Here is a 20136-nt window from a genome sequence, read left to right on the forward strand (position 1 = left end):
TTTCCCAGAGGAACCCACCCGAGGGATTAATAAAGTTCTATCTTATCTTATCTTATCTTATTTACTGTTATACATCTGAAAGAATTTGAAAGGTGAAAAGTGAAATATATATAAGTTACAGTAATGGGATACAGATTTTGTTGAAATGCTGTCTTTGAAGTGATGTGTTAAATGTTAAAGGCATTAATTGCCTGTGGAGTAAAGTTGCAAAATCTGGAAGATTTGAGTCTAAAGTGTCTTTAGATGGCACATGTTATGATATGTGTATCCATTCAACCTTTTCTTCTGCTAAAAAGAAAATTTAATAAAACTACAAGATGGGCGGGGAAGATCCTTCATGATCTTATCTCCAAGTCTTCGTGTTCCAACATGACTTTGTGCACAAAACGAAATGCCTTTGACTGCAGGAACTATGGGACTTTGATGTCTGAAGACTTACCCAGAATGCTCAAAATGAACTGTGTTTCCTTCCTTGCAGTCCAGTGATGCATATCATCATTGCTGCCTTGTATGTGGTGATTGTTATAGTTCTTTTAATACCTACGAGGTGAGTAAAACATTTTTCTGCTGTTACCATGATGAGAAAAATGACTCTGTTACACGTTTTGGTCAGTGTTCTTGTTTTCTAAATCTGTGCAGCAATATGTTGCCTCTAAAGGGAAGGAGCTGCTGCATCCATACACGGGCACAGCAGCAGTAACTCAAGCAGTTATTACCCCAGAAATAAAAGCCTGTTGCTTGAATATCTATTAAAGTTACTGTGTCATATGGTGGTCTTTATCCTTCAAGCTCGGGTCCTCTACTAGAGGCATCTTGAGAGTCCTGCGCAGTTATAATAATAGTCAGTTGGCTTGATCTCTTTATCTCTTTTCCTGACTTCTAGCATGGGAGAGTTTATGTACCTTTTTTTTTTAATCATTGAAGTAGCAATGATACTATAAGAAATAACACCTTAGTGAGGATGGGATCTTTCTTTCTTACTTCACCATGTTTAACACAATGCCTTAGTCTGTATATCTTCTGGCAATTGTAATTCAAAGTAACACACAATAGCCTAATTTTGATTACTTTAAGAGACTAAGAAGGCTGTAGATATTGTAAAAGTCCAGATGCCTATACAAACCTCATCATGCAGCCCAGAACGAGGCAGGGTTAGAATTGAGAATTTATATACACCTGGATGTTAGTTCCTACCTAGTAGGCACTACTGTGCATAAAAGGCACGGTTTGCCAATACCCTGTAGCATATGTGTAATAGATGCAATGTGACTGTACATTACACACAATCTTAACAGACAAATAAATTGCAGATTGCTTTCTTTGGACTCCATCATGGAGGAACATTGTCACAAGTAACTTTTTCACATTACAATGTAATCAATTTGAAAACAAAAAACAAAAAAAATAGTGTAGTGCTATACACTCCTGCCTAAAAAGCACAAGATCTCTTGTTTAATCTGGAGGAAACACCAATCCCTCTGAGTCGTTCACTCAGCATATTCACTCGAACTGCAAGAACTGCAGCCGTCAATTCCAGCCTGGGAATTGTAGTTTGCTTGAGAGGAGCAACTCTAGCCTTTCCCAGGATAAAAGCAACATGCGTGATGTTATTCTTTTCCAACTTTAAATATGACACTGTTCCATAACCATCTTGACTTGCATCAGAAAAATTATGAAGTTGTGCCTTATTTGGTCTTCCAAAGCAACTTGGTTTAATGCAACATTCCACTTTGAACTTTGAAATCAGCTGGAGATCCTCCAGCCAATCACGCCACCGCTGGGAAAGAGAGTGGGGAATAACTTCACCCCACTTCAAATTATCTTGGCAAAGCTCTTGTAGCAACAGTTTAGCTGGCATACTGAAGGGAGACAAGATTCCCAAAGGATCATACAGTGAGCTGACCACAGACAAAATGCCCCTTCTGGTTGTTGGACGGTCCTGCAGGGAGGTTCTGAACTGGAACTTGTCTGTTTCTATGCACCACTGTAAACCCAGTGCTCTCTCAACTGGAAGTTGATCTGCTTTCCATCATCTTTGTGCAACTCATCTGCAGACACAAGCTTGGCATATCCTTGTTCAAGCATGTTGTTTACACATTCAGTGTATTCATCCTTATAATGAGCATCCTTTTCAAATCTCCGTCTGAGACTCTGGAGACGCTGCTCCGCGACACAGAGGTTATTTGGCAAGCTGGGACCTTCTCTCCTGAAAGGCAAATCAATGTGATAATGATTTCCAATAAGTTTTATTGAACTACTAACAATATCCATGAAACACATATCCTCTCTGGACATTTCAGTCTGCTCCTCTGAGGATCTTTCATTAAAATCACGATTGTACTGTTTAATCAACATTTCTTCAAGACGCTCAACAGAAATCCTATTGGCTGTTACAGCAGTGCAGTTGTTTTTATTTCCACTGTTACTTCCAGTGCGCAGGGGACCATTTATGACCCAGCCAACTTTTGTTTTTGCAGCATAAGGTCCACCCTCCACACTGTTTATCACCTTCCATGGCTCTAAAACATTGGAAGCATCAGTGCCTATCAGTAGCTCCACCTCTGCATCAATGTTGTGAAGTTTAACAGGTTTAAGATGAGGCCACTGATCGATGTCGCCTTGCTGGGGAATATTGACTGTAGAAATTGACATGGTCTTTTGAGTCAAAACATCTGGCAACGCCATGAAATCATTTGCTTCCAAACCAGACAGAACTTGTGCACTAACAATCCTATTTTGACTCATTGTTCTCAAAAGGATATTGGTCTTTTTACCTTTAAGATTCAGTCTTTTTGCCAGGGTTTCTGTACAGAATGTACCTGAACTTCCAGGATCCAAAAACGCATAGGTTTGCACAATTTTATTGCTCTTTTGGCTCTTAACTTCAACTGGAACTATAGGAAAAACTACATTAACTTCATGACCAGCCCCAATATGCCCACATGTCTGAGTGGTTGCAGTTGAAAAGTGGACATCAGAGCTTGTCATATGTTGAGTTTGTTCTGAGGGTACTCCTGGATCTTTTCGCTCTATTTGAAGAACCCCTGGGTGCTTTTGGTGACACACTTTGCAATCCGAATGACTCCTACAGTCTTTGCTTGTGTGACCAACTTTTAAACAACCAAAACAAATTCCCCTTTCCTTGATAAAAGTCAACCTATCCCAATGCATTTTAGCTTTAAACTGCTTACAATTCTCTAGTAAATGATTGCTGTGTGAACAAAACAAACAACTATGCAGAACAGTGGAATTTGTGAACAGTTGATTGAGTTTTGACTCCTGGCACTGTACTGACATTAGTGGCAAAACTACTTCCCTTTTTTCTTTGCTTGGTGGAACTTGAAACTTTAAAGCTGCTTCCAGATTGTGAGTCTTGGATGTTGCCAAACACTGGATCTGATGCTACTTTCACCTGTTTTATTATGAAGGCAACCAGATCAGTGAACACTGCTCTGTGACCATTTTGTTCCTGCAGTTCATAGGCAACAACTCTCCATTTTTCCCTCAATTTGTATGGAAGCTTCATAACAACCATTCTCATATTTGAGGGCAAATCCAACTCCTTCATATAAACAACTTGCTGTGTTAGATTCGAACATCCTTTAAGAAAAAGAGAGAATGACTGAAGACCTTTCACATCCTCACTTTTAATAGGTGCCCAACTCACAATCCTCTCCATATATGCAGAGGCAATTTTATTTTCGTTCCCAAAATGTTCTTCATAAGATATTTGGCTGTGGAATAGCCCTGCTCAGGAGGTAAATGCTGACAACTATGCACCAAGTCTTTAGGCTGCCCCCTAGTGAATTGCTCTAAAATATGCAAACAGTCGCTCCAGTTATCAGTTTTAGCTTCCACTCCATTTTCAAAGGCATTCATAAATGATCTGTATACTATAAAGGGTCTCCATCAAACAGGGATGTTTCTGGCTGGGAGGACAGAAGATGTGTTTTGTTTTACAAGCAAAGTAGTGATGTCATTTTGTTTTTGCATAATATTGACAATCTCCTTCGTGCAATTCTCAGTCAAAGTAGGAGACTGAGGCTGTGTTTGCTGCGTCACTTGAGCTGAAGCATCAACTTTTACCATCATCTCATCCACCTGATGTTGGTTTCGACTTTGTCTAGGTATGATTACTGGTGATTCAGATGCAGAATTTATACCAGAGTAATCTCTTTCTGCCGGAACAAATGTATCAGCACAAGGCGCTTCTTGTACGTGCCCTCTTTCAAAATAAGAGTTCATTCCATCAGAACGCTCAGAGCTACAAACTGAGTTTATTTTTAAGACACGAAGCTTTGCCTTAGTTGCTGACAACTCTGTTTCCAAGGATAATTTCTCCTTTTCTTTTCTCAGTTTTTCCTCTTGCGCTTCGATAGAATGTTTTTCTTTAATGCAGCGAGTCGCTCCATGAGCGCTGCCTTGTCAGCCGCAGCTTTAATGCGTGCGGAAGATGTTGATGAAATTTGACTTTGCTGTGACAATGTTTTCGAAGGTGGCTTTACACTTGAGATATTAGAGACACTGTCTTCAGGATTTATTTCATCCAAACTTTCAACAGCTTGATCATTAAGAGCAGTATTGCTTTGTTCAGTATACGGCTCGCCTGCTTCCTGCAACCAAACCTTTACTTTGTCCATAAAAACAGAGAATGCTGTCACCTTAGACTGAAAATGTGTGCTTTGCCTTGTCACTTCATCTTCTGGCAGTGGCGAACTTAAAAAGGATTCTTGCAAAGTGTTTGCATCTTGATAGCATTTAATAAACTTCCCAAATTCAGAAGACACTTCCTTAACGTTCTCATGTGAGGTCATTAAAGCGGAAATTTTCCCCATGTACTTAGATGCTTGCTTACACATTGAACTCCACTTTTCTTGGCATGTCTTTATATACAAATCCAAACCTTTTGGCGTAAATTTGATGCTTCTTTTCTCTGCTTGCATCTCAGTGTCATCCTCTTGTTTACTCTTAATATCCGACATTTTTATTGTCCTCTTGGATTATTTCAAACATTATAAAGATGCACAGCACACTGAGAATCCATAGCATAAAGCGCAAACACGACATCCATTTACCTGCTGATTGCAGTGAACAACAATTTCCACAGAGGGCGTTGGCATGTTTCAATTAGCGATCCAATTATGCACCAATTTAGTACGTCAAAACTCAGTTCATCAGTCTTTGTAGTGAAATAATGTCTTTAAACTCCAATAGCTTCACCGTTTTCCTTTAAGGCTTAAACAATATCATCACTCACCAGCTTTGATGAACGAGTGACATGTTGATCCAGGCTTCAACATCAAATCCGTCTGGATTACTCAGAGACGATCCAGTAACTTTTATTCGAGTTCGACGGTGATCCTTGAAAGCCATATATCCAACATATCCATTAATGAAGGATTATTCCTTTGTCCACGGGCAGGTTTTTTACTTTTTCTAGTGGCAATTCCTTTTGTTTGACAAACCGAACATCCCACAATTAAAAGTCCACAAGCCCCTGCTGCACTGAGATAATATTTCGTACGCAGGCAAAAGAAGTCCACTGTCCAGACTTGAAAGTTGCTTTTTTATGGTTTATTTTATCCAGTTTGGCAATAACAAGATCCATTTTTGTTACTTCCTGCTACTTCTCCTGCTCTGGTAAAAAACCATAGGCCCACCGCAGTGCATGCTGGTCCTATACCAGTCTCTTTATTTATAGAAACAAAATGGCCCTACAGCTCTTACTGACTAATTTAACAAGGTAACATCAAACAAACAAAACATTGAAACAAATATTAACCTACAAATAAACTTGTAAATAAACCCCAAATATAAGTAAACTAACAACAAACTTTAACTAATTTCAAAATAATAAAAAAAAATAAGAACAAATAGCTCCAACAAGAATTATTGTCTGAAGGCCAAGAAAACTGCCCAACAGATTTATCTTCCCAAATGGATCATTATGGCTTTTGCCATACTGGGCAACTTGATTGTCATAGTTTTTTCAATCTTTATTATTTATTTATTTTACTTGTAATGAGTTATTACAGTCGAAACAGACAGGACTGCGGGAGAGGACAGAGAAAGACAAAGAAAAGAGAAGCCAGGAAGAGGCTCAACAAAAGGAGAGGGAAAGAAAAACAGAGGGGAAGAGAGAGAGACAGAAAAGACACTAAAAATCTGCTAGATCACCTGCTGGAAATTTTGTGTTTTTGGAGTAATATTTCAGCTTCTGAAAATGTGCATGAGTATGACAACACAATCTCATGCAGTCCCTCAAACATTCAACTCATGTAGAGATTCAACCATAATCAGGTCATCCTGAATAGGACTCTGACCAACTACACAATCTCAGAGAAATGGAAGCAGAAGTTTTCAGGAGGGAATTTACACATGTGAAGTTAGTGAAAAGTAACTACCCATTTAATAAATCAAATTAATTAGTTTATTTTGTTTAAGGTTGTTTTAACTACTGTCATTGAGTCAAAAAAGACAATGGAACTGATTACTATCTTAATATGAAAGCTGCTGTAATGCTAAACATTGAATTAAACCAAAAGAATACATATTTTTCCCATTTTTTCCTAGTACATATTATCTAGTAAACATTTCTAAAATATAAGCACCTCTTGTTACACTCAATCACATGCTTTCTTAATTGTCTGATTTCAGCATCAATGTGGTGCCATTTAATGTTAGCTAACATGTTAGCTTTCAGGTTAAGTGCAGCTGTTTAATGCCAGGTTATTAAGAAGCAAAAGTGACAAACAGGAAAGAATAAAAGACTGAAAAGTGCTGGATTTGGTCTGTGTGCCATCTTAAAGACAAGTAAAGGAGAGGCAGCTTGAGTCTGAACCTCCGTACCTGTTTAATTATGTAGGCAGAAGCCAATATTATATGACGTTTACTCCACAGTATGCAACAGAAAACCTGCTTGATTTCATAGTTCAGCAAGTAACCATTGACATCTTTCAAAATTCATTTTACTTGGTCTTCCATCTCCATTTTAAGTTTGTTTATGTGTTTGACGTCAAACCTCTTCCAATAAAGCCATAAAGCAAATTATATAAAAGCTTTATAAATCAAGAAATTATATAATCATTTTGACAAAAAAAAAAAGATCCAGTTCAGAGTTGTGATGAGGTTTGAGCCAAAAGACATTAAAACTGACTCTGTTTCTTTGTGTTTCAGGATATTCCGGAGCTATTTTAGGAGGGGTGATTAGACCTATTGTGGTTACAGAAGAAGCAGTAGGCTTCATCCTGTATAAAAGCAGAAGAGGTAAATGACGTTCTCCCTTCACTTTGCAGTTCATTTTGTTTATGTTATCTCTACTGATGATCATATCTTCTGGATTCAATTCCTCAGAGCAACAACGTAAAGACAGCGAAACGCATACCGAATTTCCCAGAGGAACCCACCCGAGGGATTAATAAAGTTTTATCTCATCTTTTATCTTATCTTACATGAGAAAATCTGTTTGAACTACTCTGTAAAAAATCAGTTGTTTGAAAACAGTGTTATGGTCATGAAGATACAATCAGATGTCTATAATGACTCTAATTAAACGGCTGTCTAGTCACAATGATTTAATAGTGTGTCAGACTGAAGCAGCGTTCAACAACATCCATGACATGAAAAAACAGAAAGCCTCTTTCTCTTTAGATTTGAAGGCACAGTCAATAAAACCAACACAAAGTATACGTAGCAAAAGCATTATTAATTTGGAAAATTAAGCAGCTTTGATCAAAGCATTGTGTCTTTAAGGCATAAAGACAAAATGAAAGATATAATTATTATGGGTTTTTCATTGTCCGAAATGTTCATAGTGAGGCATTGCAACCTTAAGTTTTTTCAAAACTTTTGTATCATTATTTTCGCAAAGACAGCAAACTGACCTAAAACATTCAACCGGGATATTGAGAAATGAAATAATTTACTATTTTACTCCAAACTTTAACTTTTATTTTTCTGTTATCTCTTCTGTTTTCTTTTGTCATTGTTATTGATTTAAAAACAAGTTACCAAATTCCACCAATTCCAAAATTTTAAATGTTTCAAACAAGAAAAAGAGGCGGATTTTCACATGTTCACGATTCTGAATAGTTTGAATTCCTAAATTTGTGTGTTTGTGATTTAAATGTGATTTAGCAGCAGTAGTAATACTGTACTATAGACAATCTGCCTACACTGCTGAGTTCTGTATTCATTTTAGACAGTTCATCTAAACAAAAGGCACTTAGCCTAAAACAGACATAGACACGTTTATCCTACCATAAAACAATAAGAGAAGGTATGCCCTCTCCCATGCTCCCAGAATGTGGGTGTGAATGCCAGAACACTCTGGAATGCATACAACGTCTCTGCAGACTACTAAGGATCAAACCTCTATCAATCTACAACTAATTATAAAACTCTAAGCATAGATAAGTAGATATTTCTAAGCATAAATGATAATCAACAATACAAATCCAACAGTAATACTGTACTATAGAAAATCTGCCTACACTGCTGAGCTCTGTATTCATTTTAGACATGTGCTCATAATGTCTCATGAATATAAAACATTTTTCAGATCATACAGTAATGAAAGTGTCATTTTCGCTGGAGGGCTAGTGAACTCAAAAGCAGATGAAAAGAATAGTGAGGAACTTCCAGTGTTCATCGCAAAACTGCTGAGATGTGGGACAGAGGTCAGCACCTCAGTGCTGGGCTGCACCAGTGAGTAGGAGTGGGGTGAAGCATTCCTTCAGAGTGTGAGTTGTTTTTTGAACAATCTCTAGGGATTTGCTCCGACAGGCTCTTCCAATAAGAACACAGAGGGAGACATGAGGTGGAGAAAAAGACGATCAAGTACTTGTGGGAAAATCAAGCTACAAAACTGACTTGTCACATCACTGGATAAGCTAAGAGCAAAAACACATGAGTCTAGTATGTTATAAGAAAAAGTTAAAAGAAGACAAAGCTCTGAAAAAAAATCTTATATTTGTGTTTTGTCCAATTTTTGTAACAATTCACAGATTACCCATAAACACGTTGCATGGAGGGAATCGTAACATTACTGTACTGAAAAGAGGACTGCTGTGGAAAACAATAATGAATCTGTGTATGCCTGATTATGCCTGACAGTTTCAGACCATCACAGTGACGAAGTCTTAGCCAGTTCTCTCAAAGATAAACATCCCTGCTTGTGTGAAACCGAGCAGTGACTCTAGAGGAAACATTTTAATGGAGAATATCTTTCAGGTAAACTCTGAGAACAGATTATCCAAAAAAACAAACAAAACAAAAACTAAGAAAAATAAACCCACCTGACAAACTCTGGACTGCAATTTAGAAGAACGTCAAACACAACCATGTGTGTTAAAATGCTCTGGTGTCTCTGGTGGATACTTTTGTTATGCAGAAGTATATATTTTTTTATTTCTTTAATTGTTAAAACATATACTGAATTATTATCAAGGTTTAACTGAATAGCAGCTTATACAGACACAGTTTTTTAATTAAAGTACATTTTAGCTACTTTTTCTTTACGATAGAAAATCTTCCTAACTGCTTTAAATAAAAATAGAAAATAATTTTAACAGCACAAAAAGATAAAAACAATGTAAATGTAGCTAATACAGGTAATGTATCAGGTATGTTGGGAAGTTCCAACATGGCCTCAGGCAAGTATGAAATGCCTTTAAAAGAATGCACGAATCATTAAATCCTATTCTCCTTGGTGAAAGCACTGTGCCAAAACCTCAGTGCCTTATTTTTTTGTCGATTGTTGTGGTTCATCCAATTCAGTTCAGTTCAATTCAGTGTTATTTATATACCAACAGATCACAACAACAGTTGCCTCAAGTCACTTGGATGCTGACTATTTCAAGAGGAGGCGAGAAAAGCATCGACTAGCACAATTTGCTGTCACCACTGTGGGGAAAGGACTGAGTTCAAAATTCTGCTGTGTTATTGCAGCATATCGGACGAGTCACAAAAAGTCACAAGCATCAAAATTAAGAATTTCTGGTCCTCCATACAAGACACAACAACAATCACTAGCACAGAAATGAAAGCGTGTTACTTCAATATCTGTAGACGATCATGGTTAAAAACAACAAATGCAAAACAAACTTTGTACCAGTGGCTCAATATTCCATCCATCCATCCATCTTCATCCGCTTTATCCGAGGCCGGGTCGCGGGGGCAGCAGCCTAAGCAAAGAGGCCCAGACCTCCCTCTCCCCAGCCACCTCCTCCAGCTTATCCGGGGGAATACCAAGGCATTCCCAGGCCAGCCGAGAGATATAATCTCTCCAGCGTGTCCTGGGTCTGCCCCGGGGCCTCCTCCCGGTGGGACATGCCTGGAACACCTCACCCAGGAGGCGCCCAGGGGGCATCCTTGTCAGATGCCCGAACCACCTCAGCTGGCTCCTTTCGATGTGGAGCAGCAGCTGCTCTACTCTGAGCCCCTCCCGGATGGCCGAACTTCTCACCCTATCTCTAAGGGAGAGGCCAGCCACCCTTCGGAGGAAGCTCATTTCTGCCGCTTGTATCCGCGATCTCGTTCTTTCGGTCACTACCCACAGCTCGTGGCCATAGGTGAGGGTAGGGACGTAGACCGACCGGTAAATTGAGAGCTTCGCTTTTACACTCAGCTCCCTCTTCACCACGACGGACCAGTGCAGCGTCCGCATTACTGCAGCTGCAGCCCCAATCCGTCTGTCGATCTCCGGCTCCCTTCTCCCATCACTCGCGAACAAGACCCCGAGATACTTGAACTCCTCCACTTGGGGCAGGAACTCATCCCCGACCCGGAGTGGGCACTCCACCCTTTTCCGGCTGAGAACCATGGCCTCAGATTTGGAGGTGCTGATCCTCATTCCCGCTGCTTCACACTCGGCTGCGAACCGCTCAATATTCTCTGAGAAAGTAAATTGGATCTGTTTTTTCTTTACTTCGAGCAGTGGAGAGCTCATTTACCCTTTAACTAAGAACTAAAATCATCCGTAATGTGGCGATGACAGCATCACACTGTGGTAGTAACGTGATGCTGCGGGTTAACGAGGTACTGCACGTTTACAGTTAGTAACTGCAGGTTCACGTGACTGTGAGGTTTTGTTACAAGTTGTTGTCGCTGGTGCAGCTGCTGAGGTTTAGCAGTTTCATTTAACACATTTTCCTGAATCTATTTCTAGTTTACTTTTTTCTCTGAGCTTTTGAACTAAACGTTTTCGCTTTTGTTTGTTCATCTTTATCAAACACTTCTTTCACAAGAAACACTGTGGAGGGGTCTTTTGCGTTAAGAGATTTGATTGGACAATCCAGTGTCAGTACTGGAAATAAACCAATGGGCTGTTTAGGTGCTCGTAGGTCCTTTATGCAAGAATCTAAATTTCTTATTGAAGCTCATCAGAAAAACTAGAAACTTTCTACCTGCACTCCAAGCTTCTCGAGATCTTGGAGGAATGACACGCTCCTTCCCTTCCGTAGGCGGAGCTTTCGCATTTTGTTTTTCTCATGTCTGGAACGAACGTCTGGAGCGCAGTGACTCACATGCACAACACATGTGGAGCTACTTCACGGAGTACTAAATCCTGCCTCGTACTGTTCTCCGGTGGGTTTCTGCACACAGGCTGTCGGGAGAGTTATGAAACTAATGTGTGGGTGAGTGATTCTCATTTTCTTGTTCCTCGCTGTGGTCTGACTGGGTGTGATTTCATACTTGCTGTTTTAATTTTAAGTTTCTGGCCGTCGTAGGACAATTTAGATCTAACTAACTCTGTTACTTGTGAACCAGATTATCTGGTTCTAGGTTTGAGACTGTTAAACTCTGCACATTGACATACATTTTAAAAAATAGTCTGTTTTAATCGACACATTTGTTTGTTTGTTGTGGTGATTTCTGATACAGCACCTGAAAAAGTAATGAAATCAGCACACATCTGGGATGTTGTAGAAAATAAACTAATCACCGAAACATATAAAACATTTTTGTTTAATGGCTCGCGTTTCTGTCTTTGTGAGACATAAAATTTAAAATGAATAACTTATTTGTTGGATGTTTCTTTTGCAGACCAAGTAGAAAAACGTTGGAATCATTAACAAATGCATTACACTGCTAACACTGTTTTGGCTTTTCTCGATGTAAATTCCATTTCATTCCTTCAGCTGCTTTGGGGCATTTTCTATTTTCAGGACATATTCCTGAGATTTTTCTGACTTCCATCTACTCATATCTATCTGTAATCTTCCTATTTAGGTTATGCTTGCTTGATGTCTTACATACCACTAACTGGGAAAATGTACATAACGTTGCTACAGTCTGTATTGGACTTTCTTTTTGAAGAACTTATAATAATCATTCAGTTTTTTTCAACTGTAGAAAGAGATTTGTCCTCTGTGTTGCATAGTTGGATTTGTTTTGCAGATTTTTCTGTTGTTCTGTGTGTGAACTGAACTGTTGCAGTTAAAAGAACTGAAAAGGGCAATGACTGTTAACAGCATTTCTTTTTTCAGCATTTGTTTTTTCTTCCTTGTATTTCAGGCATGTTCAAACTTGACTTAAAGGAATGAAAAACCTGCCTATCTGGATGTAACTGCCACCATTTTTTTCTGTTCACTGCTGCACCGTCACATGAAATCTTAGAGAAATATGATCAGGGTCTCCTGCACTATGTTTTTGGTGGTCGTGGAGTTTCTGTGGATACTGAGAGTTTCCCGAGCAGGTAAGTGAAGCAAATACCAGAGCAGCATGATGCCAAAATATTTACTTTGCTTTAACTTGCCCTTGATATCACAATATATTCAACTCTTAAGTGTTAATGAAGTGAAACTTTGCTATTTGACTGAGTTTATTAAATCACTACCAAGTATGTACAAGCGTATGCACATATTAATGCACATGACATAAAAGCAGCATTATCATAACAAATATACAGCTTTCTTACTTCTTACATCACTATATTTATATAAATCTGTAATTCCCTTGTAATTCAGCAGATTATATAAGACAATTCTTACATTTTAGTTTCCATGGAGCAAAGGTAATGTCAAAATATTTTGCTTATCTCAAGCAAAAGGCTGAATGGAAATAATAAAACTTTATACAAGCAGATCTGTAAAACAACAATTTGTAATTTTTAATGGACCAGTTGTAACCACAAGCCACTGTTTTCCAGTTACGGGTCCACAGGGACACATAATGAGACTGAAGTTGTTTAGTTGATCACATTAGCCTGTATGAGAGGTTTGATATTCACACTGTTATCTGTATGTTGAAAACAGTCGCCCAATGTTAGTCTCTGCTTCTCCTGCCGAGACACAAATGACACTAACAGGACAATAATTAAAAGTAAATATCTGCTGTAAATTAAATGTCATCTCCCACTAACACAGTCTTTAACTGATTCTCAGACTCTCAGGTCTCCTGTATTTTTATGGAGAGATGCATCTTGCCGTGCAGCTTCCATGGCAGTTCTGAACCTGTTGTCCACTGGTTTAAGACAGAAGGAAACCTTCGTGTCCATTCATACTACGGTGACCAAGACCAGCTTGTAATACAACACCAGCGCTTCAGAAGTAGGACTTCACTTTTCAAGGATCAGGTCTACAGAGGAAATGCCTCACTCCAGCTGACAGAGGTGAACGTTCAGGATGAGGGGAGATACCAGTGCTACACCAGCACCATCAGTGGAAACACAGAAATGTTCATCATCCTGAATGTGGACGGTAAAGAAATAAATATATAAAATGAAAATCAAGTGGCACCTTCTATGGAGTCAAAGCATCATGAATATACATTTATTTTAACTAGCGCTGTCAGCGTTAATGTTGTTAAAATAACATTTACACCATAACCGCATTAACGGGGCAAATCTCCGTTAGTGAGTAAGCGCGGATCGCCCTGTGCATGGGACTGCACGCAAACAGAGATTTGCCCCGTTGATGCGGTTATGGTGTAAATGTCATTTTAATGAGATTAACGCTGACAGCACAAGTTTTAACACTTATTTGCACATATGAAGTAAATAACAAGTAAATACCAACAACACAACACTCACAAGCTAACGGATGCAAATTTGGGTGTGCGGGCAGGTGGCACGGACCTGTTTTGTTTTGGTTTTTGTTTTGTTTTTGTTTGTTTGTTTTGGGGGGGGGGGGGGGTTTACAATAATGGCAGCTAATCGGGATACTACATGGTTGTGAAAAGATGGTCACACATCTTCTCCAATAAATACAGTACTGGTGGAGCCTGGAAGATGAGGTCAGGGTTCCAACCTTATGTGTTGGTCTAAATCCTCTGTTGATTGAGAATACTGTATTTTAAAATACTTAAAATATATATCCAGTTATTACCCCTGGTTCTATCAGCACCAGAGCAGAATGACCAGCTCTGATGGAGTTAGGTTAGACTCACTTTGTTATTTCATTTTTTTAAGGGAAAAGACTAATGCTGCCACATTTACACCCCTACACAACAAATTCAAGCATAAACAACCTAAAACCACATCACAAACCCGTTTGCACAATAACCATAAACGTACAGTAGACTCATATCAAGTAGTTCATGTCTTAAAGACCATCTCATGAACTGATGATATTTTTTACTTATACAAGGGGTTGCCAGCTTTCAAAAACCGACTCGTATGTTCTCCAAAATAAGTGTCCTCCTCAGTCATGCTGCTACATTTGGTGTACATGCTCTAATTTACTATTAACTAAATAATTATAATGGACTTGGTTGTTACCATAATAATGTGGGTTTTTTACATTGTCATCACCAAATCATTTGACTTCATCTTGACTTATAGTTGTAAAAGTGTGTCAGCACAATTCAGCTGAGAGGCAAAGGGACCATTTTGGGGTTAGAAGCCCCAGAGCCTGTGTGTAACACCAGGGCTGAGACGTAGTATTTTAATATCACACTTCAAATTATGAAAAGAATACGATACATGCTATGTCATTAATTAATAACTATATTTTGAAATGCTGCGTCAAAAAACTATGACAAATTCTATATTTTATTGTGGTCTGAGATTCACAAATTACACATTTTTTGTTGAATTAAATCATGTTAACTTGAAATAAACAGAAAAGACTAGTTGAGACAACAAACTCTCTTTCTGACCTTTTTAGTAAAGTTTTTTCTTTTTCAGCTCCAGTCCACTTCAAATACATAAAAAATATATGACACATGCTACATCATTAATCATTATCTGTATTTTGAAATGCTGTGTCAAACACTAAGACAAATGCTATATTTTACTGTGGTATGAGATTCAAGAATTACATGATTTTTGTTAAATTAAATCATGTTAACATGAAATAAACAGAAAAGACAAGAAAATCTCTTTCTGACTTTTTTAGTAATTATTTTTCTTTTGTTTTGTTTTTTTTCTTCTTTTTTTCAGCTCCAGTCCGTAAAGTCGATCTCCAACAAGTAGGACAAAGGATCACCTGCAGCTCAGAGGGGATCTACCCTAAACCTGAGATCACCTGGTCCACCAGCCCTTCATCCAGCATCACCAACAACAAAACAACAGTCCATCAGACTGAGCAGCAGCTTTACAACATCACCAGTTCTCCGATACTTCCAAACAGTGACATGGATCTGAATTACAGCTGTGTAGTCAGCACTCGCAGAAACAGGAAGAGCGCAACCTTCAGGCAACAAGGTGAGTTTAACATCTCATTTGGAAAATAAGAGTTCCACCTTTTAAAATCTTCATTTAGGTTTGAAAAGTTGTTGAAGTCATTTTGTTCTTTTCTTAAACGTTAGACCTTACTTTTTTGTATTTCATGTAATCAAAGGAAATATTAGTCTATCCTTCAGAGTTTGGTGTCTGAGGATAAGTCTCTACAGATATTAAAGAAATTAAGTCACGTTGTAATGAGTCATCAGCTTATACACACTAGAAAGGTGAAACCAAACATTTTAAATCAGAATCAAATAAAAAATTGGTTTTTTTGTGTTTGCATCTGTTTTTTCAGGATTAGTGACTGAGAGCCAGTCTGAAACAATAATCCACTGTTCCCCCTCACACACCCCTGTAACAAACCTCATCTGGAGATTCGACCACAGTCAGATCATCCTGACAAAGACTAACAGTCAGTACACAGTCTCAGAGGAGTGGAAGCAGCATGTAAAGGACGTGTCAGAGTCAGGCAGCCTCACACTGCAGGACTTATCCTCAGATCAGGAGGGAACATACACGTGTGAACTCGCTGATGCTGTGGAGGCTAAAATAACTAATATCCTTGTGAAGATCAATGAAGGTAAATTAACATCATTATTTTCCTTTTTATGGGTGTAAGCATAGCAAAAAAAACACACTGCAATTTTTGAATATCAGATATCAGTGGGGAAAATGTTTTGCTCGATACCGTTACTGATATAACTGAGTAATCTGTCAGGAACACTGTCAATATTTTGTTTTGTTTTTTTAATAAAAAAGTTTTTCCCCGCGTGTGATGATGATGGTGGAGTGGACTGAGCTGATCAAACTGACTCTTTTCTTCCCTCCTTTTTAAAGATTAATATCACAGACATTTTTATATTCCCTGGTCCACATTTATTTACAATTTATTTACCTGTTGCCATGGTGAACTGTGCTAATAAAGCTCCATTGATGATGTTTTGCTGCCAGACTCAGAGTTGTTCATCTCACAGCTAATAAACTCAAAATGCATTTTTAAATTCTTCCAAGGAAAAAAATCAGTTATCTGACCTCTTTTTCATTTCAGGGAATTCATCTAATGTTGGAGCAATCGTAGGAGTGGTCATTGCAGTCATTGTAGTTTTAGGCTTATTAGTAACTCTCCTGGTACTGCGGAATAATCAGGTAAAAAGACATTTTACACACAGTATTTAATTCCATCTTAATATTGTGTTTGTTGTTTGAAGTGATGATTTTTCATGGTTTGTAAAACATTCCTCAGGTTACAAAGAATGTGAGAAAACTTTCAAGAGTGAAACCAGAACATGATTAAATCTTATGTCTTAAAACACAGAGCAGCTCTCTGTGAACAGTGTGGAATCTAAAGGTCTAAACTGTTCTCTGCGTTCAGTCTAGTTTCTAGTTTTTTTTTTATATGATTTAATAAATAATTAATAGATTATTACTAATTCATTTGAATTCAGGATTGAAATTATTTCACCACTATGCATAACTGATATGTTATGGTGGAAGCTGGTGCAGCTGGAATCACTGCAGTTTATTTAAATCTGTAGAAGTTGTGCTTCATGATGAATACACAGTATGTGATTGTTTTTATTGTCATTTAACAGAAATGCTTCTTTTCATGACTCACTGAAGCCAGTTTTCCTGTGAGGAAAGAAATGCCACGTGACACCAAACAATATTTACAAGGGAGTCTTAGGGTCACGTGAAGGTAAAATAATGTTTTATCAGTTTTTACACTAAAAGTGTCCCACAGAGTGCTGCGACTTTTGTCCAAACTTCTGCAGTATTAGAAAAAAACCTCAACAAGCAGACGAGTGAGGACTTTGATGCTGGGAAGGAAACAGAAAGAAGAGTCTGTCTCCTGAATTCAAACTGGGAGCTGGTTCCACTGGAGAAGATTCTGAAAGCTGGTATTGAAATGTTTTTTCATCTGTAATTATTTTTCCATTTAATTCTCAAAGCAGTATTAAAATGTTCAGTTTAATGAGTACAGTTTACTTTCGATTTTTTAAATATTTTAAAAAACATTTTCAATGCCAACTTTGAATGCTCACATTGTTTCTGGAATCAAATTAGGAGCTGAAATAATTTTGTCTCTCATGTAAACTCAACAGGAACTTTCATAGATGGTAAACCTGCTTTAGATCTGTTTTTTGAAGTCATCTGTCTAACTCGTGATTTCAGTGTGAATGGTACCACAGTTTGAGCACTTTGCATGGATGTTTTTATGTATTAGACTCTTGTTTCTACTCTGGATTTAAACAGTAAAGACAAAGGCAGGGATAGATGAACTGGAACAGAGGCAGCTGCTATGTAAGTGACCAGTACAGTTGTGGCCAAAAGTTTTGAGAATGACACAAATATTCGTTTTCACAAAGTTTGACGCTAAACTGCTTTTAGATCTTTGTTGGCAGTTGTTTCTGTGATGTACTGAAATATAATTACAAGCACTTCATATGTTTCAAAGACTTTTATTGACAATTACATGACATTTATGCAAAGAGTCAGTATTTGCAGTGTTGGCCCTACTTTTTCAGGACCTCTGCAATTCGACTGGGCATGCTCTCAATCACCTTCTGGGCCAAATCCTGACTGATAGCAACCCATTCTGTCATAATCACTTCTTGGAGTTTGTCAGAATTCGTGGGTTTTTGTTTGTCCACCCGCCTCTTGAGGATTGACCACAAATTATCAATGGGATTAAGATTCCAGGCCATGGACCCAAAATTTCAACGTTTTGGTCTCCGAGCCACTTAGTTATCCCTTTTGCCTTATGGCACGGCGCTCCATCGTGCTGGAAAATAATTCCAATAATTCTTCACCAAACTGTTGTTGGATTGTTGGAAGAAGTTGCTGTTGGAGGCTGTTTTGGTACCATTCTTTATTCATGGCTGTGTTTATGGGCAAAATTGTGAGTGTGGGCTTACTCACAATTTTGCCCATAAACACTCCCTTGGATGAGAAGCAACCCCAGGCATGGATGGATGCTTGACTGTTGGCCTGACACAGGACTGATGGTAGCGCTCACCTTTTCTTCTCCGGACAAGCATTTTTCCAGATGCCCCAAACAATCGGAAACTGGCTTCATCCGAGAATATGACTTTGCCCCAGTCCTCAGGAGTCCATTCACCATACTTTCTGTAGAAGATCAATCTGCCCCTGATGGGTTTTTTTGGAGAGAACTGGCTTCTTTGCTGCCTTTCTTGACACCAGGCCGTCTTCCAACAGTCTTCGCCTCACTGTGCGTGCAGATGCGTTCACACCTGCCTGCTGCCATTCCTGAGCACGCTCTCCGATCATGCAGCTGAGTCCTCTTTAGGAGACGATCCTGGTGCTTGCTGGACTTTCTTGGATGCCCTCAAGCCTTCATATCAAGAATTGAACGTTTTTCCTTGAAGTTCTTGATGATCCTATAAATTGTTGATTTAGATGCAATCTTAGTAGCCACAATATTCTTGCCTGTGAAGCCATTTTTATGCAACGCAATGATGGCTGCATGCGTTTCTTTGCAGGTTAACAATGGAAGAACAATGATTTCAAGCATCACCCTCCATTTAACATGTCAGGTCTGCCATTCTAACCCAATCAGCCTGACATGATAATCTCCAGCCTTGTGCTCATCAACATTCTCACCTGAGTTAAGAAGACGATTACTGAAATGGTCTCAGCAGGTCCTTTAATGACAGCAATGAAGTGCAGTGGTAAGGGGGTTTTTTTGGGATTAAGTTCATTTTCATGGCAAAGAAGGACGATGCAATTCATCTGATCACTCTTCATAACATTCTGGAGTGTATGCAAATTGCTATTATAAAACTTAAGCAACAACTTTTCCAATTTCCAATATTTATGTAATTCTCACCACAACTGTATACTCTTGAAGGAATCACATCCTGACTCACCATTGATCACATCTGGACGTTCACTCGGAGAGACTCTGCTTCAGTTACAAATACACTGGGTGCCCCCATCAGCTCATTAAAGGGGGTACCCATGAAAACCATTCATGGTGTTTTCAAGAGAATTTAAATATTTTAGTCAGCTTTCTACAGTTTCACATTTCAGTTATTTCTTATGAAATATGTCTGTTTAATGTGAGGTAGACGTGGACACTGACTTTGTTGCTCCTTGGCTGTTATGGTACAGTGCAGCTTTTTGAGTTTATTATCTAACACCTAATGAAAACACTTATTCAAAAAATATTTTTGTTTATAATTATTTTTATTATATTTTGTTGTGTGTATATATATATTTTTGCCAAATACAGTATGTTTCACACTTTCAGGTCTGGTCTCTGTTGTTGATTATGTTCTATAGATTTAAATAGCTTAGATTTTTTATTTTTTGTATCACCACCTGGTAAATCAGTCCAACTGTAATCCAAGTGTGATTTTGGAGGAAAGACAGACAGTGTTTTTGTTTCTCAAATCAAATCACTTTTATTGTCACATCACATGTGCAGGTACACTGGTACATTACATGCG

At 38.4% G+C, this 20136-nt stretch overlaps 1 protein-coding gene, 1 long non-coding RNA gene and 1 pseudogene across 6 annotated transcripts; 2 read left to right on the forward strand and 1 right to left on the reverse strand.

Annotated features, from left to right (window-relative positions):
- The first annotated feature begins 428 nt into the window (after nucleotides 1-428).
- LOC146662592 (uncharacterized) lies at nucleotides 429-7682 on the forward strand. The gene is made up of 3 exons (XR_014913162.1): nucleotides 429-547; nucleotides 7177-7266; nucleotides 7354-7682. It is a non-coding gene; the product is annotated as an uncharacterized LOC146662592 (long non-coding RNA).
- On the reverse strand, nucleotides 3586-4982 carry LOC146662593 (uncharacterized; annotated as a pseudogene).
- A 2123-nt stretch (nucleotides 7683-9805) lies between the features above and the next one.
- On the forward strand, nucleotides 9806-19941 carry LOC146662594 (uncharacterized). Of its 5 annotated transcripts, none has more exons than XR_014913144.1 (8): nucleotides 9806-11636; nucleotides 12517-12697; nucleotides 13386-13700; nucleotides 15383-15646; nucleotides 15963-16247; nucleotides 16716-16813; nucleotides 17260-19356; nucleotides 19536-19941. XR_014913144.1 is itself a non-coding variant. In XM_085417554.1 (7 exons), exons 2-7 carry the CDS (start codon nucleotides 12625-12627, stop codon nucleotides 17275-17277), a joined length of 1053 nt encoding a protein of 350 aa, XP_085273680.1. In that variant the 5' UTR covers nucleotides 9806-11636; nucleotides 12517-12624; the 3' UTR covers nucleotides 17278-19941. The 5 variants fall into 5 exon arrangements, 1 of the variants encoding a protein (XP_085273680.1); XR_014913143.1 differs by having other exon boundaries at nucleotides 17260-17968; nucleotides 18193-19941; XR_014913145.1 differs by having other exon boundaries at nucleotides 17260-17565; nucleotides 19168-19941.
- The last annotated feature ends 195 nt before the right edge of the window (nucleotides 19942-20136 follow it).

Source organism: Rhamphochromis longiceps, linkage group LG9, assembly GCF_057381845.1.
Source record: "Rhamphochromis longiceps isolate RC_006_pf linkage group LG9, R_longiceps_female_GT1.1, whole genome shotgun sequence".
Classification (NCBI taxonomy): domain Eukaryota; kingdom Metazoa; phylum Chordata; class Actinopteri; order Cichliformes; family Cichlidae; genus Rhamphochromis; species Rhamphochromis longiceps.